Here is a 20739-nt window from a genome sequence, read left to right as displayed (position 1 = left end):
AACTAAGAAACAATCTGCTTGCACTGTCCTAGCAAAGCAGTTGGGTGCAACTGCATCACATTACCTTCTTCCTGCCTGCCCCATGCAGAACTGGAGAAAACCTAGCTAGGAGTCCTGGCTTTGCTATTTTTTGTTTTTTCCAGTGCAGCAAGTGACAGAAGGGTGGCAGCACTGCTGTGCTTTCTGTGTAATCCCCTTGAATAAGCAGTCTCTGGCAGGCAGCCTTTAACACAGTGTCCCTGTGTCTGGTAACTTACTGTTACTCTGCTTCACTCAAAAGCGTTTGTAACAGAGCAGTTCTGTGTCCTTGAATACCCACTGGCAGAGAAAATGAAGTGTAATGTCACTGATAGCTGATAAGAAGGGAAGTTCTTTTGCAAGCAGGTTTCAAATAGTAAAAGTTTCTAACACTTGTAACAGCTCATGTATCAGTGTGCTATTTGTTGGGAAAATAATCTCACAGTCCCTTGTTCTTATAAAACCATTTCACAGCTTTATTTCTGCTGTCAGTAAGCATGTGTTTTCCTTGGTGTCCTTCACAGGTCAAAGCCACCACTTTCCATACATTAGAGCCCACACCAAGCCTGCCTGTGTCCCCAGAGGCACTGAGCTCCAGGCTGTTGGGACTGGTGTGCTTAGCTGTGTCCCTCAGCACAAACATTTGCTTTGGTGTCTTGAAGTAGAATCTTGAGGTGAAGTAACATTTGAGGGTGTAGGGAAGCCTATTGAGAGGTAGTGTGGCAAAGTTGGTGTTATTCTCTGAACTCCAAGGATTGTATGACCAGATTCTGACAATGTTTTCTGTCCCTTCACACCTCTGCACCCTTTTTCTTTTCCAATATGAGGCAGCTGCCTGATGATGTGTTGGATGAATTAGCAGGCAGTGAGGGAGAAGGTAAGAAGGTGATAATTTACAGACAGTAATGGGAGCTGAAAAGTGGTTGTAAGATCCAGAGGCAGGGAGGTAAAATCCTCTCCTGCAGGGAGACCTCCAGGCCCATTGTATTTCTGTTACATCTTGGGTGATGTTAAGGCAAGCCATCATAGCACTCAAGTATTTTCAGGTAGTGTTTTAGCTATTCCAGTGTGAGGTGTTCAGCAGCAACCAGGTAGCATTATTCTTCTCTCTGTGCCACTGTCTTTGGGGAAGGCACTTAGGTCTCAGTTTTTCACTTCTGCAGAATATGACTGATGATACTGTAGTGTCTAGGTCTGTACATGGGTCAAGCTCTGCTAAGGAAAGGCAGGAAAGACCTTACCCTTTGAGGAAAGAGCTTTAAGAGGAAGCTGAAGAGTGTGTTTCCTGACCCAGAGACTTTGCTCCTTGGAGAGGGAGGAACTGTTCAACTGGCCTAAGCAGGAGGAGAACAGTAGTTATCTCTGCAATAAAAAAAATGTGAATAATTCTTCAGCTGAGGGGAGTTCTTGCTGCTGAGGCCTCTGGTGTAGCAGCAAAATGTGATTACATTTCATATCAAACCTGCTCATCATAAAATCTTTGGCCTGTACTGCCTGTGGAAGGGCCGCTTTTGCTTAATGCTGTCCTAACCAATCTGTCTGTAGATGTGGAACACCCCAAGAGCTGACATTTAGGCTCATCTCCTGTATCCTGTTTGCCAGTTTGTCCCTCTGCATCAGAAAGCATGATACAGCATTGGCAGAGTGAGCTGCATAGGGCTGGTTGGGCTGGGCTGCACAACTAGAGGATTGATTCCCAGCTTTCCAGCTGAATCACAAGGGTCAGCCTGAGTTATTGTGGCAGAGAGGGGAGTACACAAACACAATTAATTAGGCTGTTCAGGTGAGATTTCCAACTCCCTTCTGAAAAGTCAAACTTCTCTTTGCAAGTACAACTTCACAGCTAATTTCTTTCACCTCGTGCAGTTTGGCATGAAAAGTTCAGCATTTCCAGAGTTGGTTTTGGATGTTCTGAGGATTTAATGTTCTAATTCTCCCTCCAAAAAATAATCACATAGTTGTCACAGCTGGAAAAGACCTCTAAGATCACCGAGTCCAACCATCTCTCAAGCATTTAGTTTTTGGTGAAGGGCTTTCTTTGTTTCTGTATTTTAAATTTTTATTGTTTTGTTCTTTTTTTTTTAAGGATTGAAGAAATGATTTGAACCAGAAGGACAGAAGCTAAAGTCTCTGTATTTCTTCTGTAAGTATTTCTGAGCCTGGCAGTCTTTCAGCAGTGTTTAAATACACTCTTCTGTAAAGAGAGGCATCTCTGTGGTATGGTTTGCTGTTCCTGAGTTGGAAATCAACTAGTAGAACCCCAGAGGGTTTCTCAAACAACTGACCATTAAACACAGTCAGGAACAAAGATCAATTGAAAACACATTTAGATGGAAGCTTCCTGGTCTGCTTTTAATTTCTTTGAATCAGCATTGGGAGTTATTACTGTGGTCAGTCTGGCCTCTTAGTTGTTCTTTGGCTTATTCATATAAACAATCAATCTCAGGGATGCCCAACTGCTCTGGATTTTTTTAGGGTTTTATTTATTTTATTATTACTTTAAAAAATATCTTCCAAGTATTCCAAAAGTTACACATGGATTATGGGTTTAAAAACAGAAAACATGTTAAAAATAGAAGTGCTTTATTGGAAGCAGAACTAGATTAATGAAGTCTAGAGGGAGTTTGCAAGAGATTCCCTTTGCACACAGAATTTGAGTCGTGGTATCAAAGCTTCAGTAGCTTTCTTGAGTCTGGAATCTGGGTTTGTGGCAGCCTGGATTGTTACTTCTGTTCAGATGGAGCTATCCAGGCACAAAAGGATACACAGCTCCAAAGATCTGGCAGTCCAGACAGAGATCAGTAAGAGTCAGTGGTTAGGCTGAGCTTACTTACACCTGGAGGGGCAGAAGGGGAATCCTAAAGGGAGTTTGTAGCAACCTCTGGTCATTAAAATAATTGAAGCTTTTTCTTTTCTTTTTTAAGACAAGCTACTGAGTCCTTAAGTAAGTGGCAATAATCAGCTCTTGGAGTTTTATATTATGTTTTTAATTCTCAGTGTTCCAAAAGAAAATTATGACCATTGGACTACTCTATCAGGCAAACACTCCTCTTGTTTCACCCACTTCCTCAGATTTTTGTACCACTTTCAGAATTTTTAGGCTTGCTGGGATATTTGAGTGGTGTTGTCTCTCAAAAGCAGATGTTGGATATAGAGGTGTCTCATGATCTGCCATGCTACCTCTGCAGCAAGTCTGAGGGGAAAAAGATTCCCTGTGGAACAAACTCCTCATTTCTGTGTGAGCCTTGGACTTTTTTGCAGGTATAGAAAGGCTCTGGGAAAGAACAGTTAAGTTGTTGTTTGTGAATTGTAGAGCTGCTGATGGCTACCAGTTAGCAAAGCTTCACCTTGATGTGGTTGTTACCCTTAGGTGACTGAAACCTTTCACAGAACTCTGTGATGGGACCACATGCTAGCCAGAGCTTTGCAGAAGCCTGTAACATTTCTTGCTTCTGTTTTCTATTCTTTTTCCTGGAAGCCTTTTTATTTTTGTGTGCTTTTTTTTTCAGTCTGCTTTCTCACAGAAGCTCTGTGCTGTTGGGTTTCATGTCAGGAGCCCTGAAGAGCACCCCTTGATGTGGAAACTGTAGTTCAGTGTTCTGGGGCAGCTGAGGTGCTCAAAGCAAACACAACTGCATGTGGAGATAGTGACTTGTAGCATAGCCCAGTGTTTACCAGGGCTGACATAAAGTAGTGTTCAGTTTTTATCATCTCTGTCCAGCATGGGAACTGGAATCATATTTCCTGTGTAACAGCAAGCTTTTCCTAAGACATCATTCCATGGGTTCATAACAGAGCTGATTTTAGTGTCTCTTTAATTGTTGCTAAATGTGTTTGTTTGGTCAGCTGAAGGCAAATGACAGGACTCATGTTACAGGAACAGAACGTGGTACTTAATTGTTTTATGTGGTATGTCCAGTTTGTGTCACCACAGCAGAACTTCTTCTGGGTTTTGGGTAGAACTTTTTGCAAAGCCTCAAGGCTGCTCCATTAAAATGAAATCTTCCGTTCCCATTGCCCTTTAATCAAATGTAACCCAGAGCTTCCAGGGATTGTAATAATGTCTCAAGTTGAATTTGGCTCTTTTGCAGCCCATCAAAAGAAGTCGCCCTTGACAAAAACAGTATTTCAAATATCTGCTCACAAGCACCCAAGCCAAAAGGTTGGTATTTCATTTGGCAAAATACCTTCCCAAGAACAAGCTTGAGACCTGAAGCTGAGCCAAAATAAGCTCTAACAGATGCTTAGCCTAGAAAGCACCAGACTGAATGGGTAAAATTATTGAGAGAGCATAAAGGAGAAGGGATGGGCAGCTAACTGGTTCTGCTTCTGACTGGCTGTGTGGCCAAGCTGCATCCCTTCTGTCCTAGTGCTCTGCCAACTGGAGGGCCTGTCTTGTCTGTCTGCCACCACGCTTCAGCTCCTGGGGCTTCATCCATCTCTTGCTGTGAGTACTGCTGGAGCCAAAAATAAACCACCTCCTGTTCCTAATGACTGAGGAGTCTACTCTTGTCCATTTCTTATAGGCTCTGCTTAGCTTGTGAAGACTCATTGGATCAGGAGGCTCTGCTGTGGCCTTCATTCACTTTCCATACTGCATCTAATACTTGAGCTTGGAAAAAAAAGAGGAAAAAAAAAAAAGAAAAAAGAAAAAATTCAGATGCTGTAAAAGAGAGCAGCAAAATCTGTGCTTCTGTGTTGACTGAGGTTGATCTAGTTGTTCACACAGTCCTACCTTCCCATTTCTGTCCTCATATAATGCTGTCTTTGCTCTCAGGTCTGGTGAGAAAGTTCATGACTTGCTTGGTGTCTTTTCTGCCAATGTGGGACGGGCTGTGGGACTCTGAGACAGGGGCAGAGCAGGGCTCTGTGGTGGCCAGGAACTGGATTGGTTCAGGTTGTAAAAGTACAGCGTGATGATGCTGTCCTGTGAAACTGCTGCTTGAGTACTTGACCATTCTCCAGACCCTGGCAGCCAGAGGAGGTGAGGACAAACAAGCTGAACAGCTTTCCTGGACTACAGAGGTGCCTGAACCATAAGCAGAACTGAAGTCCTGGGTTCTTGTAAGGCCTGGTAGAGCAACAGGCTTTCTTCATCTTATATTTAAAAAAGCCTTGGTGGGTTGCTCTGAAGAACTGGGGTACTGGCTTCAGCTTTGGGTTAATAAAACCATAGCAAGATGGATGTGGGCTGCAGCAGTGCAGCAGTTGCCAGGCTATTTATGAAGAGTTGTTCAGTCTCTGTCAAAGTGGGAATGAACCTCCAGTCCCTGATTTTAAAGGACTCCTTCAGGTTTGGCTAAGGCTCTGCAGTTAAGGGGTCTAGGACATAAAAAAGCCATTCAGGTTCCATCTGCAAAAGCTAGATGTAAGGAGCTCTGTCTTCACACTAGGACTAAACACAATCTGAAACAGGATCTCTGTAAGCATGGGCAAAGTCACAAGAAGAAAGGCAGGATGATTATTGGGTAGAAAATCCTGTGGAAAAAAACGTAGTAGCTCAAGGAGCAGGCATATTGTGCACTGTAATGGGGAGAAATTTTTTCCTTTCCACTCTTTTGACCTCTGATTGTATTGTTCATTCTTTTATCAGAACTGGTGATCTGTAAGCCCAGTACACTGTCTTTTAAATGATGCCTGTATCACTTACTACACTTTTTCTCCCCAGGTTATCTCTGATGATGATATGAAACACTTTAACAAAGCCTAAATTGCTGAGATTAACTTCTTGGTGTGTTTGCAGGGTTTTTGAGAGTTACCCTTAAAAAGCCATTTGTAATGCCCCAGACACTTCACTGACACTCCACAAAATCAAATTACAAGCTGTGTTTATTCCTCAGCATATTAACTTGCAGTATTTCTGGCTCATAGGAAATCTTAGCTTCAGCTTATTCCAACTCAAAATAGAAAAAAATCTGTTTGCAGTAGTGTGAAAATCAGAAATTTCCCCAAAACCCCTTGGAAGTGGCAGTTGCTGATTGAAATCCCTGTTTGCTTGTTACACAATGAAGTGTTGAGCAAGGCAGAACAGCTGATCAGAATCTCCCAGTCCTGATGCTTCCAACCCAGAGCTTCTGTTCTGGGAGGAGGAGCCTTGGAAGCCCAGAAAGTCTGTGCTTTGCCTTGAGTTCTGTGTTACATTGGAAAAGAAGCCCAAAAGCCCTTATTCTCTGTGGTCCTGGTGAGTGCACTGGATTACTAGACTAGAAATCAGAGTGGAGAGGGCCTGAAAAAAATTGATTTCTTTTTAATTTTTGACCACTTCTATCAGTGAGGTCCTACCTGCTGTGTGAGCCTCTAGTAACTGGCAAACCAGAAGTACTGCGTGAACATTAATTGTAACAGGATGTGTTTTGCTATCCAAAAAGGTCAGGCAGTGGCAAGGCAGAGCTGGCAGAAGTAATAATGAGCCAGAGGTGCTGGGAAGTTCAGTCTGCAGCATATGAAGAACCTTGTAAGTTGCTCTTCATGTGTGCAAGGCCAAGCTACTGGGGCTTGTTTTTAGCTATGGTACTGTTAGAAAAATGTAGACAGACTTTTCAAGCAGTACCAGATGTCTGAGACCAGCAATCAGCCTTGGTTTTGTTGAGATGGTATTTGATACTAATAAAAACCAATACTTGAGGGCATTTGCAGCAGAGAAGACACTTATGGCAGTGGAAAAATAGGATGTTGGAGTTGATTGACTTTGTATGTTCACTGCCATTGATTTGAAGGTTTATACTGTAGTTCTGGTTCCCAGTAAGCCATTTCTTCAGGTGGAGAAGGGACAAGAGTGTCTCCCAGAGAGCTGGGGGCTAGGAGCAAGCCAGGAACTGGAGGGAGTGTGTCCAGGCTAATGGGTAACTGAGGCAGAAGTGATGGTGCTAGTGTTAAGATATCAAAATGAAGCATTCTGGGCATTTGACTGTGATTGGTCTGAATATATCTGGTAAGAAAGCTTTCTTTTTTGTTACAGTGGAGCTCCAGTTGCTGAGGAAAAAGCAAAAGAGTAAGAGAAGAGATGAAAGAACTCATAACCAAGATTGCTTGTGCTGGATTCCGGGTGAACTGTAAGATCCAGTTTCCACTGCTGTTGGGAGTCTTCTAACAGCAAAAAGATGCATCTGGGAAGAAGGAACCATGCAAAGCCACCAGATGGAGGTATGCCAGAATCCTTGACATAGCTAAGAAATGGGAAGTTAGTCTTCCTGTATCTGTTTGCTAAATCTGTTAAAATTCTTGCTGCTCAGAAAATTTTGCCTGTGTCAAACCATTTCTTTGTGTAGGAAAGCATTGGGTTTACAGCTCTGGGTTTCCTGCAGACCTGTAAATGATGGTGTTTTGAGGTTGCTTTTTTTGCAGCCAGTTTTATTTTAAAAGGTGAGAAGAAGGAATTCTGTTGTATACCCTGTTGTGTATATATATATATATATACACACACCCTGTTGTATTAGCAAATTAAGAAAAAAATCTTTCTGCTCTAGCTCAAGCAGTGTGCTGTTCTGGAAATTAAATTTCTACTGGCATGAATTAACAAGCTTCCAAAAAATAACTGAATATTACTTGGAATATACAGGTCTGTTGTGCCATCACAGACATCTAGCATTATATATTTATCTAAAACAGAACTGATGACATTAAAGTAGCTCAATACCATCTCCAGATGAAGGAACAGTTTTATACAGCATAGCCCTTGGGAAACTTGGATTTGTGCCTTTTGGATCAAATTACTTTTCAAAGTTGGAGACCACTTAGGAATTTTGGATCCTCTTTAGGCTCAACACATGATCAAAGGGGCAACTTTGGCATGCAGGTTCCCTGTATCTGCTGGTTCAGACTTATTGGTAGGACTTTTATAATCTTTTTTAAAAGAAGCTGATGTTAACAGAATACTATACAATAGAATATACATGGGTGATTCTGCAGTAGACCCTTGTGCGTGCCCAGAGACGAGTTTCTGGGCAGCTGTCTGTGTGTTAAGGAGAGGAAATTGGATGCTTTCTGTCGTGATAGCTGTCTGAAGGAGGTCTGAGTCAGTTCTGGTGAGATGGGGAATATCTTCAGCATAAATCCTCAGTCAGTGCAAAGCTGGCTGGGCATGCTGACAGGAACTGCACAGTTAGGTGTGTACTGCTGAGCACAAAATTCTTCAGAAAATTAAAGCAACAGCCACAGAATGGAAAACTACTCACTAAGTGCACTGTAGAAGACACAAGGGTATAAGCTGAATATCTGGTCCTTTTCATTCCTCATTTATTCTTCCCTTAGGGTAAGTACCAGTAAAGTTCAGTTTAAGTCATGAGTCCTAAATTTGTCAAAACTACTTGAATATTTGATGGTAAATATAGGTCACTTGGAAGATAGAGAAGATGGTTTGTGATGGGCAAGTGAGAGATCAGATTGTGTTATATTGTAATGCAGTTTGTGGTATTTGAGGCTGACCTTTCTCTTTTGGCAGGGAAGAGTATTTTCCAAAATAGGCACAAGCCAGTAAGTTCCAGCTCGAGAGCTCTCTGGGCTGTGAGTCTGTTCAGGATTCAGATTTAAAGCATTCAACTTTAGGTTATCTTGGGAGGCAACTCCTTATTCTTTCCACATAAGGAGTGGTGCTACTGTCCTGTAGGGATTTAAAATAATCTGGAAAGAATGCTTTTAAAAATATTTTTATTTTTTAGAGTACTGAAGTTTATTGCTAGGTTGATAAATTGCCTTTTTCCTCCCTTCTCAATCACCATCTCCTTTTTCCCTCCACAGATACTCAGGTTTTATTTTAATCATTATTGCCTAAAACCTGTCTAGCTATGACCCTGGAAATACTAAATATAACTGATAACTTTACACTGCCAAACTCTGTAATGGTCCTTTCTCCCTTCCCACTCAGGATTAGTGTGCAGCACAGTGGTGATGGGGTGATTCTTGCATGTTTGAGAATCACAGGAAGACTTTTTGGTACACATTGGCTTCCAGTCTCACCAGGAGTTAAGTTTTTTGGGACAAGTGATGACCAGTGTGGCCAGAGATCCACTTGGTGGCAATCCCTCTGTTTCTGATGAGGGTTCTAAAGTTTTGCATTTGCCAGAAAGGTAACAGTGTGCCCAGCTGGGCAGTGGTTTGATGCTTCCCACCACATGGAAGAGCTGTGCCCAGGCTACTCCTGTGCAAAAACATAAAAGCAGACAGAAAATGCTTTTCATTTAGTATTCACCTTTTAGAAGCATCCACTACCATTTAGCTCAAGGGAGTTGTACAGGATGGCTGAATAAGGAAAGCTTTATTGCCAGTAGAAGAAATCAGAGGACAACAGATCAGGGAACTCTTCCCTAAGGCTGTTTCTGAATATTCCCTGCATGTGTTTAGTTCTTGTCTGATGTCCATTAACTACTGCACAGTGGGAGCTTTAATCCAGGGCTGGAGACTATGGCTGATACAAAACCCTACTCCTTTCTTTTCATGACTGATAGAATTAAATGATGGCAAAGGTACTCACCTGCTTTTGAAATAAAAAATAACTTGTGCTATGGATTCCTACCAGACATAAATAAAGAGTGTCAAGCTTGGTTTGGAGAAGTGATGGGTGGAGCAATTACCCACAAACATGCTCTGTTAATTAAACAACAGCCTTTTCTCTCCAAAAGGCACTTAATGAGCAAATAAGGAAGGATCAAGTTTGAAGTTACAGGACTACTTCACAGGTATTAGCAGCAGAAGGAAGCTTCTATAGCAGCAGCAAATTCTGTTGCTGGTGTCAGGAACTGTGTGAGTAAACTGTGCATACAAGCAAAGCCTCAGTAGGCAACATGGTGTGTGAGCTGGTGTTTGTGTCAGTGTCACTCCAGCTGCCACAGGAGGCAGGGGACAGGGTGGAGAACAGTCCAGGGGCAGCAGAACCTGGAAGCTTGGCCTCCTTATGTGGCCCCCTCTCTGCTGGCTGCTCCTCTTTGTCACTGTCTGCCTTGCGCTGGTAGCACAGAGTGTCACAGGGCAGAAAGTTCTCTGCTCTTTCCTGGAAAACCTGATAGTCTGTACTTTTAACTCCTAGTGTTTGCTTCCTTCTTTCCTACCCAAACTCTTCTAAACCGTTGGTCCATTTGCATCCTGCCAGCAGAAGATATGTGCCTCCAGGCAGGGGAGAGAATAATCTGTAAGGTTTGTTGGTTTGGCTCGTGTAGCAGGGATGCTGGCTGAGGCCAGGCTGCTCAGATGGGCATTCCTGGGGCTGCAGAGATGTCCCAAGGGCACAGTGAGAGCAGCTGATGCAACATCAGGCAGAGGGCAGTAGCTATAAGTCTGGAAGTGTCCCCTCCTCATGGATGTTTAAGTTTGTGCCAACACAGAGAATAAGAGAGCATTGTCAACAGGAGCTGGGAGCTGGTTTGTGTGTGTATGTTAGAGGGAGCTTTCTTTATGGAAATGGATGGAGAAAGGCTCTTACAGAAGGCTTCAGTCCACATCACAGCAAACCCAGAGTAGCACACTGAGTATGTCATCAAGGGATTTTTTTTTTAAGGTCTTCCTGGAAGACCAACCAGTTGGAAACCAGTCTGGCAGCAGTACATATCTGCACTGCCCTTCTGCAGGCCCAGTGTGAAGGAGAGGCTTGTCCAGAGCAGTTGATAGTGGCAGGAGTTAATAAAGGTCTTCAGCTGCTCACATTCACTATGTGAGTGAAAGACACACTGCAGAAGTAGCTTAAGTGGTAATTTGTTCTTGCTTCTCCTGATTTCTTTCACCTTTACACTTCCCTTCATCAACCTTATCCCAAGAGGGCTGCTGGAAAAGGAGGAAGCATGGAAATAAAGGGTAAGCACTGAATGCTGAATAGCATTACCTTACTGATATCCATGCTGCTTAACATAATCTGAATTTGGGAGGGTGCTGTGTTCTTTGCAGATTTTATATTTTTTTAATACCACACATTACAAAGCTTTGTACATAATACATAACATTAGTTGTGTTTAAGGCAGCTACAGCAGTGACAATTCTGCCTATGAGCTGTAGGGATCCTGCAGGTTTCATTTTTTCCTATTTACCACTTTTTACAGAAATCTGCTGAATTCTACTGGAAAAACCTCACTAGTGGATTTTTCATCCCTCCTTTTCCTTTCTCAGAGGGGAGAAGTTAGGTGGGACTGTTGAGGACACTTACTACAGGTAGTTTCTGATATTCAAAATCTCTTCCTGTTCACACCAATGATACTTCCACCCTTGTCCTGCAGCTGGAAATATCTGTTGTAGATTAAATGTACCAAATTATCCCAACATTAAGTAACCTACTGTCCATTTTAAATTATCAGAGCTGTTATTTTTCTAGAGAAGTTGCTAGGGTGGTGAATCACTGTCTCGCTAACTTTGCTGTCAACTGCAGAATAATATCACAGTATAAAAGCAGAAGTTAGTGGTTGGCACAACAAAATTGATTTGCACATTTTATAGCTGCATTGCAAAACTCTATGAGGAATCCTTTCTTCCCCCCCCCTCTTTCTGCAGAACATTTTTTCCACTTCTGCAGCGTGGTTTAAGTGCTTCGTTCTTGGTATTTAAAGGACTGATGCTGTGTGCAAATATCTGAGCCCAGAAATGTTAATTTTTGGAAGCATATTGTACTTGAAACTGGAGAGGCTCTGAACTGAAAGAGCTGTGAGAGACAAGGAAGGAACAAAAGTACTGAACCTTGGATTTGTTAATGTAGTTTCCACTCCATGAAAACAGAGCTGTCCCAGAAACTTAACTACTGTTCTGAACAGACTTCACAATGAATCCCCACAGCTTTAATCTGGCCTGCATGAAAAGCCCTGTATTTTAAGGCATATCTCTTTTTCATGTGCTAAATGAATGACTTAGCTGTTCAGCAGCTTGAACTCTGCAGAAAAACACTGGGAAATATAACTACTGAGCACTCTCTTCCTACTGTGGATTGCTGCCTGAAAAGATCTGCTGAGATCCATTTGCTCTTAACACAGCTAACTACAACAAGTTGAAATATTCCTCTTATGTGCTCCAAAGGCTGCACTTAAAGTAGCAGAAATTGTGTGAGGGGTGATAAATCATGGCTGTATTGGAGACTTTGCTGCTGAAATTACAGGGTTTGTAATACCATGTTTGGTACTTGGGACCCAGGCAAAGCAATGGCACACCATGTGCAGGCTTCTCGAAGGGCTCTGTAGTGAGTATGCACACAGCATGTACACACTGGCATGTCTTAAATCTTTCAGCTGATAGTCCAAGTTTAGGGCTTTTTGGAGGCATGTTTTTTCAATAACTCATCTGATTGGGACAGAGTTTCTAGGAAGAGGCTTTCTGGAAATCCTTGTCTAGGTCCTGAGGCTATCACAGCAAAATTTTACCTCTGGGGGACTTGTGGGTATGATGGTGATAATAAAGTAGCCTGGGGAAAATGTTCATGGGTAAGTGATAGAACTGGAAAATGAAATTGTTTCCTCCAAAATTCAGCTGAGAGTCAGACCTTAAACCCATTCAGAGAAGCAGCTTAGGTAGAAGTTTTAGAAAGATGGAAGTACTGAATGTTTACTTTCCCAAATAAATTCTGGATGGTGGAGCTTCTCTGGAGACACTTGACCATGATCTAAATTACATTTCATTTTGCAGGCTTTAAATATCTGGAAATTATGTGTGTGTTGTCTTCACCCCCTTTTCCCCACCACCCATTGGGATCTTTTAAAGTCTGGAGCTGAAGGGATTTTGCATGTTTTCCAGTGGCTTGAAACACTGGATAAGGACTCCTTTTTTAAGGTTTACTAAAATGACAGGCAAACTATAACTATGCTACAAATACTAATTACTGGGAAAATGTGACAAGCTGTAATTTTAAGAATGCTAAACATTCAGAGCTGCTAAATAATGTTTTATTTCAGGGTGGAGTTTCAGATTAATTTTCTTTTAGTTTAAGCAGTCTTCTGAAATTGATAATAATATTTTGGAATAACCTTTGGACCTTTAGTATTTCAAAACAATTCATAGTTGGAAGCAAGTAAAGAAATTTTGATGAGAAGTAACCATAATTCCTTAAAGGAGTCTACTTGTTATAAAATATTTCCCAAAAGAGATGTGGTGCCTTTTATTTTTAAAGAAACATGCCTAGAACAACTGCTAGTGACTGACAGAGGCATTCTAGGCACTCAGTTTCACAAATACTGAACCCATTTGCTTCTTCTAAATTGTAATTCAATGCATCATTGAAATTCTGTTTAAAATATTTGGGTTTTCATCTTTGTAATTAAAAGCAGAGGGTGAGAACACAAACCCCATGCAATCCCACCAGCCCAGCAAATGGCACTTGATCTATCCCCAACCAAGGAATCAGTCAGAGGTGTGCTGACAGCTTATGAGGTCTGTCAGACCTGATCTGTAGCATGAACTGGAATATAAACCATGTGTGTTAACAATCCAGTTGCCATAGAAACTAATGAAATGGGAAGGGAAACTTCCTGAGGAACGCAGGCACTGACATTTTGTTAGCTCTAAGCTGCTTTTACGTGCAATATTGGCTGTAACAATAGCTGTGCATTTTTATTTTCTTTTTTTGTCCTCCTAACTTCCATTAAGCCTGGAAATGGGTTGTAAATGTGTGGTGAACTCTGCAGTTGCTTTAGTTGTTCTACCTGCCAGGGATCACTCCATACAAGTCATCACTCCAAGTCCTGATGTTGCAGGTGTTATGTAGGGAATAATAGGCTGTAATTATGTATTTAGTATTTGCATCCAAATGGCTTTGGCTTCTAAAATGTGCACATACCTAGCAATTATACTCCTATACATACCCTTTAAAAGCTATCTATAGCTGAATATACCAGCTTCCACAGCTCAGCTCCCAAACTAGATCTAGGATTTTAAATCTGGGTGTCTGCTCATTGCTCTCACCCTGGGGTTTGTTCAGCTTGAGGCATCTGCACATATCTAGAGCTTTGTCCAGTCCTTCCTGTGCTAAAGACATTTGAAATAGAGATCTTACTGAGCTTCTAATATATAAAACTAAAGTAACTTTTAAGTGATTTACTGAAACAGAAAATGCCAAACCCTTTTCAACTGAAGGTGAAGGGGTGTAAGACAGGAGTTTTGAGCCTTTAAGTGGGGTTGAAGTCAAGCAGTCAGCACACATTCTTAGCCATAACTTTGTTCTGAGTTGCTATTTGCAGCAGTTTTGTCCTGGAGAAATCTGAGACTTGCCAAGAAAAGAGACAGCAAAATCTTTAAACAATGACCAGACAGCTTTGCCTGGCTAATCCAGATGGCTTCTAAAGGCCTTGGTAGGTTAACAGCATTGTTGACCTGATGTTTTGCTTACAGGTTAAGCCTTTGGATACCTAGAGATCTGGATGAGGCATCCATGGATTAATGAGGTCTCTGCATAGTAATAGCTAACTGAATCCCTCTTTAACCTTTAGCCTGCTGTTAAACATTGAGTTAATGAGTAGTCAGTGCTTTGTACTCCACCAAGATGTAATGATGTAGCTGAAGTCAATGCTGTTAATCAATGCAGCATCATATTTGAAGCTGGATTGTCTCATGCAACCTGATTCCCCAGTCAAACAAAGTTGGATTTCTTCCATTTTCACCATTTTCACAAATTGTACAATTTACAGCCTAGCCTCCTGCTGCCATTTGCAATCTGTTCTTTTAGGGACTTGTTTAGATTGTAATTGTTTGCAAGGGCTCTGTTCTTACCTCTTACTGGAAACTGAGCCTGGAGTATTAGAAAAACAACTGGTGCATGCAGTCTTGGGCTGTGTGCCAAAATAAAGCAGGGACTGGGGGCAGGAAGAGGTAGCAGTAATGGAATGAGAAAGGTCATGTTGTCACAGTAAGTGGCTGCAGCTTGGCATAGGTTTGGAAATGCATCTGTTTATGCTAGTGATGAATTTGGCATCAAGCAGTTGCCAGTTCTGCTCAATCTAGAGTTGAGTTCTGTATCCCTTCCAAACATCATGTGGAATTCTAACCTTGACCCCATGAGTCTTGTTTCCTTTATTTCTCCAGAGCTGATGGGCAAATAAGGTTGGCAGGCTGGCAGGCTGTGTCAGAACATTTGGAAAACTATTTGCACATTTAAAAGGGCTGAAATCCTAAGGGCTCCTAAAGTCAATGCAGCTACAGCAAGAGGCTTGATTAAAGACATCGTAAAATAATTTCTTTTTTAAAAATAATCATTAAAGCTGCAGTTAATTGATATGGTGGGCAGTGGTATCAGTCTCTTTTGTGAGACTAATTGCACCTAGATCATGAATCCAAAAGAAAAATGTGACTGTGCTCCATCAACAATTGGTGCAGTTGAGGCTTTAATTCCTTCTGGAGCCTCACAGGAGAGGTGCAGTTTGCAGAACATTGACTTCTTAGCATATGAAACTTGTGGTGAATATTCTTTTAGCATTTCACATCTTGGTATTTTCCTGAGCCATCTGCACAGCAGTAGCAGTGAGCACTGACACTGCAGGAGTTTGCAAGCCTAGACTACTTCCTGTCCTTGGGCCATCCTGCTGCTGCATCAACAGGAGAAAGTTCAAACCCCTTAATTGCCTGCAGTTGGGTTTGTCTTTTGCCCCCTCCCCAGCTGTTCCATTGACAGCCCAGACTGTTACCATGCAAGAGAAGGGAATAGAATTCCTTGGTGGCTAAAAGCTAGAGAATTGTTTCTAGAGTTTCCAGCATTTATTTGTACTTGAGTCCTTAGCAGGAGGGGGAGCCAGGGTTGGGGGAGGGTGTGGGGAATTGTAGAGCTGTACAAACAAATACAACTGGAGTGACATTTCATAAAATTATCAGCCAGACCAATGGAAAACTACAGATAAAGAATGGCAGGAAATGTACACAAAACCTGATTCTGTGGGAATCACTTTCCCCAGCACTCCCCTCCTGACAGCATGGAAAGGAATGGCTCCTCAGTTGGTGTTGGGTATCCTCAGTGGAGGAGAGAGCTGAAATGATTCCCAGCTTAGGCTCTGACATGACCCATCTAACTTCAGCTTGCACTTGTGCATCTTACCATACTTCTGTTGGTGTGGGACATAAACACATGCATGGCAGGAACAGGAAAATGCCACAACTTTTTTTTTTCTCCTACAAGAATAAAGGCTACCAAACACCTGCAAATCCTCCCCAACCCACCCACCCAACCTCCTGACAATCCCTGAAGTTTATTTTGCTTGTTTTCTGTTAGTATCAAGGCAAACTTTTGCCTACAAGAACATTCCTAGAAAGAGAGGGCTAAAATCTTTGCAAAAAGTGTTTGCCTGAGTACTTGTGCATGGTTTGTGTAATCAGTGTGATCTGACTCACAAATTGATACTCTGTAGGACAAGGGAGTGAAGGTGAGTGGTGGGTGATTGGTGTAGAACACCTTTTTTCATGCCTGGCACAGAGCCCTCAACTTACTCCTGCTATTAGGGGGTCACACAGTGATTAAGGAGCTTCTAAATTCAAAGGCTGGTCAAATATTTTTCTACCAAAAAAAAAGCAAATGTTTGAACATTTCTGTCACCATGAGCCATTAGTTCTGTTAGCTCTCATGCATGCTTTGCAAAATGTATTAGAACCATGACTTTGTAGAAGAACACACTTAAAAATGTGAATCAAAACAACTTTTTGCAATTAGATTTATACTCCTATTGTTCCCAATTGACCACTTTTAGGAACAGTTGCACTGAATTCAATAGGACTCCTTGCTGCATAATGAAAAGATAGTCATTAGTAGATGAGACTTCAGGAAGGAGATGTCTCAAATGCTACAGGCAGGGGTGCAACATCAGGCTGGGGCAAGTGTGGCAGGCACCAGGGGGTGTGGATCTGCTGTGAGCATTCATCCTCTGCACTTACTGCAATTTATTATAAACTCTTCTGGTCCTGCCCATGCATTTCACACAAAGCACCCTGTAACAGTCACATTACAGACTTGCTGTCACTTGATCCTTGGGTGTTGCCTCCCTAACTTTAAGAATGGACCTTACACTCTCTAAAACTGAATTTCCTGGGAATAATCTTGCCTGTTTCACTGAGATTCCCTGGATCTCACCTGCTGGCACCTTTTTGTGGCTGTGAATACTGCACCTAAAATGAGGGGCATGTTGTACCTGACTGCCCAGGCAGCAATGATTTGGCCTGTGAAAAATCAGCCTTTTATTTTTTGTACAGGTAGGTGTAAATGATCCTGCACAAGGGTGGACAGCTGTGTACCTTGGAGTGAAGGTTGCTGAGTAACATCAGTGCATGGAATAGGTATCAGAATATTTTCTACAGGGATTACTTGCTCAGGGTTGCTTATGAGACTCAGCAAACACTTAAAAAGCATATTTTAAAAAGAGAGGACAACATTAATATGCTTACTTATTCCCTAATTTCTTGTGTGAGGTAACCCTGAGATGCTGATAACACTAACATTGGCCTCATTATCCCCCTGACTGTATCATTAGCTGTGATAAGGGTGAAATGAGGGAAATTTTTCCTTTTACCTTGTATTTGGAAAAGATGTTCAGTCAGCACTATTGACATGAATGTTCCACTGCTGTCTTGTGGAATTTGCATAATGCAAGCAATGAAAACTTTTTCTTGTCTTTTGTAATGTCATTCCTTTGCCTGCTAAATGTGTTTGTGAGCATTTGAATCATCAAAGAATGATTCCAGACTGAAATTCTAAATACAAAACACCTTTAGATCATGTTCCTTTTGTCTAGTAAGCCATGATAATCAACATGTTCTCCAGGACTGTCTCTCAAGATGAAAACTCACTTAAATATTTTGCTTTTGCTGAGTTAAGACCTGGCAAGTCCTGTGTAACTGAAACAGCACAAAAAAACCCACAACTATATCACTACCTTGTGCATGGAGACAGGCAGTCAGTAATGTTTCTGATCTAATGCTGTTATCAGGCACTGAATTTGTCCTTTTTGTAGCCATTCCATATCCTGCAGGGGAATGATGGAGGTGAGGTCTGAAATAAACTACAACTTAGTTTCTCTGTTGCTCCTGCAGCCGAATTTACCCCCTGATGAAACAAGCAAACAAACAAAGCAGTTGCTCTCCAGCTGTCTGTCAGGGTTCCCAGGAACTGCTATTAAGAAATATGATTAACTGAATTGGGGTTTCTCAGTGAGACTGGAATTTTCTCCAGAAGGTACAGATCTGGTGCAGTTTTTGTTTGGCTGAGATGATGCCAGCCCTGGGAAACTCTGCACTTCTCCTTCAGCTTTGTGGTTTGCCCCTGGCTCTCAAGCCTGTGGCCTCCTGCAGACGCAGATGTTCTGCAGGTTAAAGCAGAGGACCTTGGCACACCTTGTGGAAACTGCTCAGTGGTTTTGTATGATTTGAATGCATGCTGGGAGTCCCAGCTGCTGGTGACCAAAACACAGACCAGAGGGGTCAGAATCCTAAAATGAAGGAGGACATGGCCTGCTGTAAGTCCTGACATAGCTTTTCAGGCAATGGACCCTGACTCTTACCCTCATTCAAACCCTTTGGACAAGCTGAGCCCATCAGAACAGGAGGTTATATTTCAGCTGCTGGAAGTAAGAACTTTGCCTCCTGGCACTGTGTTTTGCCCATGATGAATAGCAGTCCTACAGAGAGCAAAAATCCATTTTTGTCTTGCCTTCTCTGAAACAAAATTACCTGTGTTTCACCCTGGTCCTTTTAAATGCCTGATGGTAACAGGGACTGTTTCCCTTTACTGGTACTTTCAGCATCTTTAGCACTGTGTGCAATTTTCCAAATGCCATCCACATGGATTTATTAATGTACCAAAGATGATAAATTCACTTGGGGAACTATTTTCAGCCCAGATCACAGTGCTGTTTTTATATGCTGATGGGCCTCTGTGTTTCTTTGCCAACATTCCTGCACATTTCTGGTTCTTATTTATTTGTTTTTTCTAATGCTAGTTTCCTCTCATTAATCACTCTAAACCTATACAAAAGTGATTTTCTCGTATTACAAAAAATCTTTTCCAGGGCATGGACCTCATGTTACTTCCTGAATATATTGTATCTTAATTAGGCTACATATTAAATAGCAAAATGCTTGATTAGATCACTCACTATTTCTGTCTGTGGCAAACTAGCATCTGCAAGCTTAACCCTAGAGACTGCTTCTGGCTAATCATATAGCACATATATCTGGAGTGGCCCCAGTGTAAGCAGCTTTGTAGTACCTCAGTCTCTAAGCCCTGATGGTTCTCTTCTCTAGAGGACAATTCAATATCTGGTTATTAAGTATGAAGAGACAGAAGTATGTAAGGTACATTTGTCTCCTCCTTATGGAGCATAAAATGAGCTGGCTAGCTTAGCTCTGATTTTTTGGAAACCTGGTCATGGAACTAAAATAAGATTGGGCTTTTTTAACCACACGGTTAAAAAAAAATACATATGAGGAAGGTTAAAAAAAATACGTAAAGGTATCCCTGCAGGAGAAACATTTGTCAGTTTTAATGAAGCCTCGTCTGTATGTGGAGGGGGGGAAGAGGACTGAAGTGAGGGATTTCAGAGCAAGTTCCTCCCACACTGCATCACCTATTGAGAGTGGGGGTGAGCCTTGCTGCACTGCAGTGCTTTGTACAGTTCTCCTGCTTCCCAAAAAGTGGTCAGGAAACAAGTAAGCCCCTAAAAGGAGGGAGATTATAGGAAAAGAAACTAAGATGTACTTATTCCACTCAGTAAATCTGTAAGGTTTGGGACAACTGTGTGTTGGGAGGGTGGTCACTGGTGTTTCAGGAACTTGATGAAGAGGAAAGTGATTTCATATGCTAAATTGTGCTTTGTGGTTATTAGTAATTCCTCCCAGTTTCGGGTCCATGCAAGCAATTTTGGGGAGTAAAACTACATGACTTTTAAAATGCATCATCTTGTACTGGAAGAGCAGGTGTTCTGGAAGGGAGAAGGAGGAATATTGAGGGAAGGATCAGTCTCATTTCCAGCACAAATCCTTCAGCACTGCTTTGGATTGTACCTGCTGAGCTCCCTGCACAGCTGTGCTCACACAGCTTGCAGGAGCAGACAATAAACTCTTCCTGCAGATTTACCCAGGAGAAGCCTCTCTGCTAAGTGGAGCCACCCCCCTCCTCCCTTGTGTTTATGAAAACAGTGTTTAAATGGGGAAAACAAGAGAAGAGCAAACAGATTCCTTGACCCAACCCAGCACTTCTCTTTGCAGCAGAGCCACTCCTGCTGTGTGGGATCCATCACATGATGGGGAGATGCTTCTGGGAACTGTTATTTTAAAATATTGGCAGCACATCATCGGGTGGGACTGCTCTATGCTCAGATCTTCTTACATTGATTCTCCCAGTAGCTACTTTCCCTGTTTTATTTACCTTCCTGCTCTGGCTGTATCAGTTAGAACAACATATTCCTTGTTTGTCCTCTGGGTGACTTTTTTTTCATCTACTTTGAATGAGGGTTGTTCTGTGGGTAATGTGCCAGAGATCAGTCACCAAATGTGACACTTGTGAGTCTCTGGAACCCCAGTGAGGACACAGTCATCTCCAAATGGCATGGAGATGTCTTTTGTCACTGGGTTAATGCATCTGCATCAGTGTCTGTGTGCTCAGATGCTTCACCAGGCAATGTCACTCCACATACAGATCATCTCTGCAAGGCATGATGAATGTCACTGTGTGTCCTTGCTCCCTGGGACAGCAATGGAGCCAAAGCTTCAGTCTGACTGCTGATTCCTGCTGCACATTCCTGCTTCCACTCCAACAGCCTGGCTCCAGGAGGTCCTGCTGTACAATGTCCTGCT

General features: G+C 42.2%; 1 protein-coding gene across 1 annotated transcript in view; it reads left to right on the top strand.

Annotated features, from left to right (window-relative positions):
• The window catches only part of SORBS1 (sorbin and SH3 domain containing 1), a 185531-nt gene that overhangs the window by 11964 nt on the left and 152828 nt on the right, over positions 1 to 20739 (top strand). The window contains exons 3-4 of the mRNA XM_030453736.1: positions 2105 to 2161; positions 6977 to 7161. Of these exons, the coding sequence (XP_030309596.1) occupies positions 7141 to 7161 (21 nt within the window). The 5' untranslated portion in view covers positions 2105 to 2161; positions 6977 to 7140. The remainder of the gene's footprint in view (positions 1 to 2104; positions 2162 to 6976; positions 7162 to 20739) is intronic.

The sequence above is a fragment of the Calypte anna genome, chromosome 6 (genome assembly GCF_003957555.1).
Source record: "Calypte anna isolate BGI_N300 chromosome 6, bCalAnn1_v1.p, whole genome shotgun sequence".
Classification (NCBI taxonomy): domain Eukaryota; kingdom Metazoa; phylum Chordata; class Aves; order Apodiformes; family Trochilidae; genus Calypte; species Calypte anna.
This window is presented reverse-complemented; position numbering and strand designations above follow the sequence as displayed.